We start from the raw sequence: 8,554 nt of genomic DNA, 5'->3' as shown, positions 1-8,554 counted from the left end.
CCAAGTTGGCCCAAACAGATTGGAAAGACTTTAATAGTTGTGGGAGAGACATTCTTTTTCTTCTACAAGATGTAGATTACTGAGCATACAGTTCTGACTGACACTGAAAGTCATCTTATAGTCTCGAGGAAACTGGCCTTAAGTTATGAGTTGAACTTAAGACTAGAAAATTTTTTTAAATACTGGTTCTTGCTACATCACAGAATTATACTGGTTCTTGCTACATCACAGAATTATCAGATCAGCAACACTGCTCATCCCTGTTTCTGGACTTCCAGTTATGTGACCCAGTAAATATTTTTATTGTTTTAGCCACTTTGAACAGAATTTTTTTCAGCTTTTGAAGCTGAAAGTAACTTAGTTAGTAGGTTCTCATAAGTAGAATTACTGGGTCAAGGTTATACACATTTAAATTTTTAATAGCTTTTGCGAAATTGTTTTCCAAAGAGGCTGTGCTGATTCAGACATCCATCCATGTGGTGAGTGAGTCTGTTTCCTCACACTATTGCCTTTTTAATTTGTGTTTTCCTGATGGGTGGAAACTGAATCTCATTGTCACTTTGATTTGCATCTTACTAATTACTAGTGTGGATAACTACTATTACATTTCTTAGACATTTATATTTTCTACTCAATGAAATATTTTTACATAATTGCTCATCTTCCTATGTAATTATTTGCATTTTTCTATTAATTAGTAGGAACTTCTTTAAAACTCTGAATATTATTTGTTAGATGTGTTGCAAAAAATTTCTTCTGGGTATCTTGTCTTTTAACTTTATTTCATAACTTGTCCAAAATTCTAAAATTTTGGTGGCATTCAGTTTATCATCTTTTCTTTCATGGCTTTTATATTTTATGTTACATGGACCATTGGTCAAAGAAGGCTACGGTACTCTGTCGTTTGGCTCTTTGTCCAGGACTTGAAAATTTTCGACATTTAACCTAGAACTCTTCCTTTAGTGTTGTACTATGGGATATCTGATTAAGGCTTTTTATTGCTTTAGCCTTTTTTGCACATAAATGTACAATTTTCTTAATACCTGTCTTGAACATTGAGAAGAATGCCTTTAGAATGTCCTGTATCCTGCATGCTTTGGTTCTTTTGTCCTAACTATTTTTTAAAAAGCCTTTTTCTTTAGTCAGGATCTCACTTGTTATGCAGACTGGCGTGCTGTGGCACAATCATGGCTCACTACAACCTTGATCTCCTGGGCTCAGGCGATCCTTCCACCTCAGCCTCTGAGTAGCTGGGACTATAGGCATGTGCCACCTTGCCTACCTAATTTTTTTATTTTTGTGGAGATGAAGTCCTGTTATGTTTCCCAATTTGGTCTCAAACTCCTGGGCTCAAGCCATCCTTCTGCCGTGGCCTCCCAAAGTGCTGATATTATAGGTGGGAGGCATCATGCTTCACCTCATTTTAACTATTTTAACACTTCTATTTATTTCTACCATTTTGGTGAGTAGCCTGGGCTTATTTCTGTTACTTTGACCTTCATTTTCACATAAGGAGGAGGAAGCTGTTATGTAGCATGCTGACCCATGTGCTAAAGTCTAGAGTTTCATGGAGATCAGCTTTAGGAGGATGTCATGGGTCAACCCACAGGAAGCAAGTTTTAGACAATGGGCTTGGACTGCATGGAGGAACGAGGTTTTGGGCCATGTCCAACCACATCATTCCATCCATATTGGGTAAAGGCTATGTCACAGACTTCCCTAAGAATTTCCTTGGCATTTCCCTTTACCTACTAGAGTATAAATTGTTCCACATTGGTCTCTGTTGTTCGTGGTAATGTTATATTGTTCCATCAGTTCAACTAGGGTGAGTATCAATTCTTTTCCAGTAGCAATCCCCAGACCAGATTGCCAGTCCTTATAGGTAGTTCTCGACAGGACTTAAGCTATAGTAGCTTTAGTCCTTTTTGAAACCCCAAGGGAGACAGTGAGCACCCAACAGAGAGCCCTGGATTTGGGGTTAGGAGTTACAGATTCCAAGTATAGTTCTACTACTAATTTGATTCTGATTCTGCATAGTTGGTAAGGTAGGAACCAGACAATATTTACTGCTTCATGGCTCCTTCTGCTTTATTAGTTATGATTGTTAGCCTGGTCACATAAATAAGAGAGATTGGGTTCATTATAGAGACTGGGCATCCAATAACAGATTCTAGAGATTGTAGTTGTGGTAAATGATCAAGTTATCTTACTCTACCTGGTTTCCACTGATGTTCCCTCAACTTAATAAGGTCATGAGTAAGTTAAGTGAATAAACTAGCAAAACTTATTACTGAACAAATATAGATGCTAGTATCTTAGATCTTGAAAACTGGAGTGTAAATGTTCTCTTAAAATCATTTTCATATTGAGGAAATTGGCCCTTGTGAGTACTTATAATTCAAGTCACACTTGTTTGCATCATTGTCAATTTGTCTACATGATAATGAAACATAAAGAAAAAGTGGTCAACTGGATTATGTTTACATAGCAAAACTATGTTCTTTCTTTTTTATAAGCAGCATCAATGATGGTCTGGACAAGTAAAGCTAGAGTACCATGTAATCATATCCATTCATCCCTTCCTCTTTAAGATAAATGTTCTGGACCATTTCTTCAGTAGATGGCTCTCTACTCTTCAATCACCAATCCCAATGGTTCAGTCATCTCTCCCCTTTTATCATCATCACTCCAATTCCTGTCATTTATCTGATGCTCATGCACACGAAAGTTTAAACTGGCAACTTCAGGATAGATGCCAAGAGCTGGGAACTTTAGGAAGGGCTGGCTTCTCCAAGTGTTGGTAAGCTGTTGGAGGGTTAGGACCAAGTGGACTAGGAGGCTGAGGCTAAAGATGACACATGTCACCATACTTCATAGGTTTTTGCAACCTTCACCTGGGCAAGCTATACCCACGGTCTTTTGAATCAATGAAGTTGCAACTCTCTGGGTTGTATCCCTTGGGATCTCTGAGCAGCTCCCTGTTGACTCCTCCCCTCCACCTTCAGCGTCCATGTATCCACCAGACTGTGCTCTCTTTTTAGAGTTCTGAACATCAATTTGGCAGATGCCCTGAGATCCAGGCATCAGTCCTACAAAATCTCTCCTTCAAGTTCTTAGGTTCTTTTGTTCCTTTTTGTTTCCTTTGTTTTTACTATCTGGGACATCACAGTAATCAGTAATTCTTTTTTCACCCATTGGTCTTCTAACATAGGTGTACCCAATTCCTTGTATTCAGTTCCCTTGTTTGCAAGTCCTAGTATGGGTTATATTTAATTTTCTTTTTTTTTTTTTTGAGTTGGAGTCTCACTGTCGCCCAGATTGAAGTGCAGTGGCCGCTGGGCTCTGGCGATCCTTCCGCCTCAGCCTTCCAAGTAGCTGGAACTACAGTTGCAAGCTACCACGCCCGGCTAATTTTTTTTTTTTATTGTAGAGATGAGGTCTCGCCTGCCCAGGCAGGTCTTGAACCCGCGGGCTTAGGCAGTCCACTCACCTCAGCCTCCCAAAGGCACAGGATTACAGGGTGAGCCACCGAGCCCGGCCGGGTTCTATTTTCTACATTGGATCCTGACTGAAACAGAGGCCTAAGGTTGTGGGGATAAGATGATGGAGACTTTTAGATGCTATTTTGTGGTGAGCATCTAAAAGGGAGGCATGTTTGTTGATTCATAATGGAGGGGACCTTCAACTGGGAAAAGGGTACTCATCAAGAGAGGTGATATTGACTAAACTTGACCTTGAACAGAAGTGTATTTGAGTTCATTATCATACTGTCTCCTAGAGTAACAGATAAACTCCAAAAGTAATAGGATTGGGACTTCAACAGAAAGGACCATGTTTCTCCAAGGTCAGAGAAAAGATAGAGGTGGAAAGTAGAAAAAATTAAGCAAGGAAACTCTTTCCAGAGCTGAGAAGTTGGGAGAAACTTATCTAGAAGGTTCTATCTCACTTTTTTGGTATTTCTTAAATAGACAGGAGAATATGAAGCTGTAAGTGCTTCTTGTCTGTCTTCAGAAATTTGTTTCACTCTAGTTAACTTATACTCAGCAAATTTTTATGTTTGACTCTAGCAGATAAGATGGGGCATGTAAATTGATACAAAAATAACTCTTACCGCTTATTGGGGAACCTACAAATGACCTGCATTACTATGGCAGAAGGTGGGGGGTAAGCTGGGATCTAGGGCTGCGGATTCGAGACCCGCCTGGGCAGCGAGACCTCATCTCTACAATAAATTAAAAAATCAGCCGGGCGTGGTAATTTTTGGATAAATCACTGCCCAATTTTTAAATTCTTAGGTGATTCTGGAATCCACGATATTTTGGTAGTACTTGGTACAAGACTTGCCTCAGTTAAAGAACCAGTTTGCTCAGTCTCCATGTTTCTTTTTTCTTTTTTTTTTTTTTGAGTTGGAGTCTCACTCTGTCACCCAGACTGGAGTGCAGTGGCCGCTCCCGGCCACCGTAGCCTCGACCTACTGGACTCCAGCGATCCTTCTGCCTCAGCCTTCCAAATAGCCGGAATTATAGGCATGCGCTACCACGCCCGGCTGATTTTGTAGAAGGAAAGATTCTCAGTCCCATTAGATGGAATTCTTGACATGGGGTGCCTGGCATTTCCAGTCCTAACCCCAGAGTGACATGGCAGGATTGCTGAGCTCTGGGAAAGTCCCTTACTCTCTCCTTTCTGAGAAACCTGGGATTTGTCATCAATTCTATTTCCTTGTAGTTGACTTTGTGGGGCTTGGCTTAACACTTATTTCTCAGGGATCCCGAGCAGGTCATACTTATGCAAATTCTGTGATGTCTTCCTTTGAGCCTCACAAGATCTTCTGACAGGAGGAACTGGCTTTCTTTTATGTCATATGTTTGTCACACCCCACCCAGGAAGCTGGAGCATCCTCTCTGCTCATCCAGATAAAAGACCTAGGTTGTGTCAGAGCCCATTACTGCTCTTGGGAGCTTCTGGCGTGGCAATTCAAAGTCCCTTGGACTTTTGATAAAGGCCCTTCCTTGCAAGGTATAGTGGACAGCTGAAAACCCCTTGGACTCTAGAGTCTTTCCTTTTGTCTGTGCTTTGGGGCTCAACAAGGGAGAGCCGCACCATGCTGGCTCTGTGCCTTGTCCTGTGTGGGGCTGCTTCTCACTGGGGATTTGCTGGGATCCTAGCAGAGTTGCCCTGGCAGAGACCCCTACCCTGTTCCTAGGCAGAAAAATTGTCTATAGGATGAGGGCGTCTGGGAGAGGAGACACTGGCATCAGGGTCCTGTCATATTTGGCCTTGGAATTCCTGGGAGGCTTGATCTCTGGGTGGAGGAAAATTTTGTCTGATCTCTGTTTACTAAAGCTGCCTTAAAGTTCTGTTTCATGTGATGTCAGATCTTCTGTCTAGAGGTTCACGTAAGACCAGGCTTCCCAGCTCCCTGTCTAGCATGAGGGCCAGAGGAGTTAGTGTCTTGGAGAGTCTTGGAAAGTTTCCTGTGGCTTATCTCTCCTCTCTCTGTTCTCACAGGTGCTGAGACAACCCTATTATGACACCTGCCCACGGAAAAGACAAAATCCCACCTGCTCACGGAAAAGACAAAATTCCACCTGCCCACGGAAAAGACAAAATCCCACCTGTCCATGGAAAAGATAAAATACCACCTGCCCATGGAAATGACAAAATGCCATCTGCCAATAAAGGAAATGAATTCCATCAGTCAGGTACAAGTGATATTAGAATGGGGACCTGGGGTCCTGGGCCCCCTGAACTCATAGCTGTTTCCTCTGGAAACCCCACATTCTCTGTTACTCCCCGTGCATGGCCCTAACTACCTGGTGCTGTCCATCTACTACTGGACCATGGGCTTCTGGAGAGAGGATTATTACTTAGTCACTGTTCCAGCCCTAGTCCCCAACACTGAGCCAAGCAGGCAGTAGGTACAAAAGAGAATAGCTAGGCCTTGACTGCTTATTAGCTTCTGTCTTGAAGGTTTGCCCTCTTAAAACAGTGACCTCCAGCCGGGCTCAGTGGCTCAGCCTGTAATCCCATGCCTTTGGGAGGCTGAGGTTAGTGGATTGCCTGAGCCCACGGGCTCGAGACCCGCCTGGGCAGCAAGACCTCATCTCTACAATAAATTTAAAAATCAGCTGAGCGTGGTAGTGCATGCCTGTAATTCCAGCTACTTGGAAGGCTGAGACGGAAGGATCGCCGGAGCCTAGCAGGTCGAGGCTGCGGTGGCTGGGAGCGGCCACTGCACTCCAGTCTGGGTGACAGAGTGAGACTCCAACTCAAAAAAAAAAAAAAAGTGACCTCCATTGGTAGCCCTCAATTTCTTCACCAGAGCCCACAACTTTACTAGAAATGCTGGACTAATGGGTCATGTGAGTGCTTCCAATTTCGATGTGTAAATCCTAGACCTTCCTTATTAAAAGGCCCGGATTAGACGACCTTTCTTCTAGTGATCAGTAAAGTAGTCTTGATTATCATGTTTCTTCATTTTTTTAAATCAAAAAGTTGCAATTACAGTTAAGACTGGGGAGGTCAACGATTTGAATCAGCATGTATGGACCCTTCAGGGTGAGACCCTTGTGGCATTTCCACGGAGTGACAGTGTGGCTCCAGGTGAGTGGTTACTGTGTGGCTACCCTGCCCCTTGCACTAGTGTAGCTGGGATGTAACATGGTTTTTTTGTGTGTGAAAGTGTGGCTTTACAATGGGGTTCATCTCCAGATAATTTTACACTAGTTTAGGAAGACAAGTCAGGCAAAAATTTGTCTTAGACTAGAATAAAAAAAATCAGAGATGGTGGAGTAACCATCCTGAGGAGTAGAAGAGTTGCTTTCAGTGGTTGGAAGGCCAGTTTTTTGGAAGAGGAGTAACGTGTTCTGCATGACTACAAAGTGTTCTAAAAGGACTAAATGGGTGATTACCACAAGAAGTCAGACTTCAACATCACATTAGGCCAAACTTGCCAATGGACTGAGTTCTTGAAGAATCAGAGGGGCTGCTTGGCATAGGAGCTTTCCATCTCTAAGTGTTCAAGTAGAGTTATGAAAACCTCAAGAGCAGGATCTGCCATCCATTTAACTCCTGTGTTTGTCCATTTACGAGGGCAGTGATTGGCACATGTTATGAATGGATGAGTAAAAACATATGGTGGTTGGTCATTTTTAGTGGGTCTGAGGTAGCAGAGATTACATTCTTCAGGTCTTTTCCAGATTCACTTGGAAGGTACTTCCCTGTTATATCAGAGTCTTTTCTGACTTCAGAAAGAAACTGATTTATCTCCCCTCTTATCTTTATAGTCACTATCACTGTTATGGTGTGTAGGTATCCAGAGACTCTTGAGAAAGGCAAAGGGGATCCTATTTATTTGGGAATCCAGAACCCAGAAAGGTGTCTGTGCTGTGAGGACGTTGGAGGACAGCCCACATTGAAGCTGAAGGTGAGCGACTGAGAAAAATAATGGTTTTTTTTTTGGTTAAATTTATTTATTTTAAAGATGTGGGGTACAATTCAGGATTAGGCAGATAAATGGCCATTTTACAGGTAAACTTTGGGTCTCCATTTGGTCCCCGCTTTGCCTGGTTTGAGATCACAAATCCTTGTTGATGTGAAGTGCCCCCCCCACTCCCCTGCTAGTTTCCTGCTACTGTCAATCCCTTTCTTATAGTATTATGATAATTGTTCAGGATCTGCTTATGAGTGAGTACATGTGGTACTCAGTTCTTTGTTTCTGTGATAGATCACTGAGTATTATAGACTCTAAATCCATCCAAGTTGCTGCAAAGTCCATAACTTTATCCTTTATGGCTGTGTAGTATTCCATTGTGTATATGTACCACATTTTGTTAATCTGGTCCAGTTTTGGTAGGCAGGCTGGTTGGTTCCATGGTTTTGCTCTTGTGAATAGTGCTGCAATAAACATGCGTGTGCTGGTATCTTTTTTATAAAATGATTTGAACTCCTCTAGGAATAGTCCCTGAATGGGGATTGCTGAGTTGCACAGAAGGTGGATTTTTAGATTTTTGGGAATCGCCACACACTGTTTTCCACAGAGGTTGTAATAGTTTACACTCCCACCAACAGTGTAGAAACATTCCCTTTTCCCTGCATCCGCTCCAGCATCTGTTGTTTTTTGAGTTACCTATTCAGTAAATGGTGCTGGGGAAATTGACTGACCACATGCAGAAGTTTGAAACAGGATCCCTACCTATCATCATACATAAAAATCAACTCTACAAGGATTAAAACCTAAAACTATAAAAATCTTAAAAAACGCAGGAGACACCCTTACAGAAATTGGAATAGGCAATCAATTCCTGATCAAAATCACAAATGCCTATGCCATAAAAGATAAGATAGACAAGTGGAAATTCATCAAACTGAAAAACTTCTGCAAAGCAAAGGTAACCATCAAAAGAGCAGGAAGACAGCTCACAGAATGGGAAAAAATATTTTAAGCCAGGCTCAGCGGCTCAGCCTGTAATCCCGTGCCTTTGGGAGGCTGAGATGAGTGGATTGTCTGAGCCCGCGGGTTCGAGACCCGCCTGGGCAGGCAAGACCTCATCTC

The 8,554-nt window shown here is 42.4% G+C and overlaps 1 protein-coding gene across 1 annotated transcript in view; it reads left to right on the top strand.

Moving 5' to 3' along the window:
* The first annotated feature begins 5,527 nt into the window (after positions 1-5,527).
* The window catches only part of LOC103275074 (interleukin-36 gamma-like), a 7,044-nt gene continuing 4,017 nt past the window's right edge, over positions 5,528-8,554 (top strand). Inside the window, exons 1-3 of the mRNA XM_008072493.1 lie at positions 5,528-5,702; positions 6,496-6,603; positions 7,287-7,426. Coding sequence (XP_008070684.1) covers positions 5,528-5,702; positions 6,496-6,603; positions 7,287-7,426 — 423 coding nt within the window. The remainder of the gene's footprint in view (positions 5,703-6,495; positions 6,604-7,286; positions 7,427-8,554) is intronic.

The sequence above is a fragment of the Carlito syrichta genome, unplaced genomic scaffold (assembly GCF_000164805.1).
Source record: "Carlito syrichta isolate Samal-C Ts95f unplaced genomic scaffold, Tarsius_syrichta-2.0.1 Scaffold315281, whole genome shotgun sequence".
NCBI lineage: Eukaryota > Metazoa > Chordata > Mammalia > Primates > Tarsiidae > Carlito > Carlito syrichta.
Note: the sequence above shows the minus strand (reverse complement) of the source record. Positions and strands in the feature narration are given on the sequence as shown.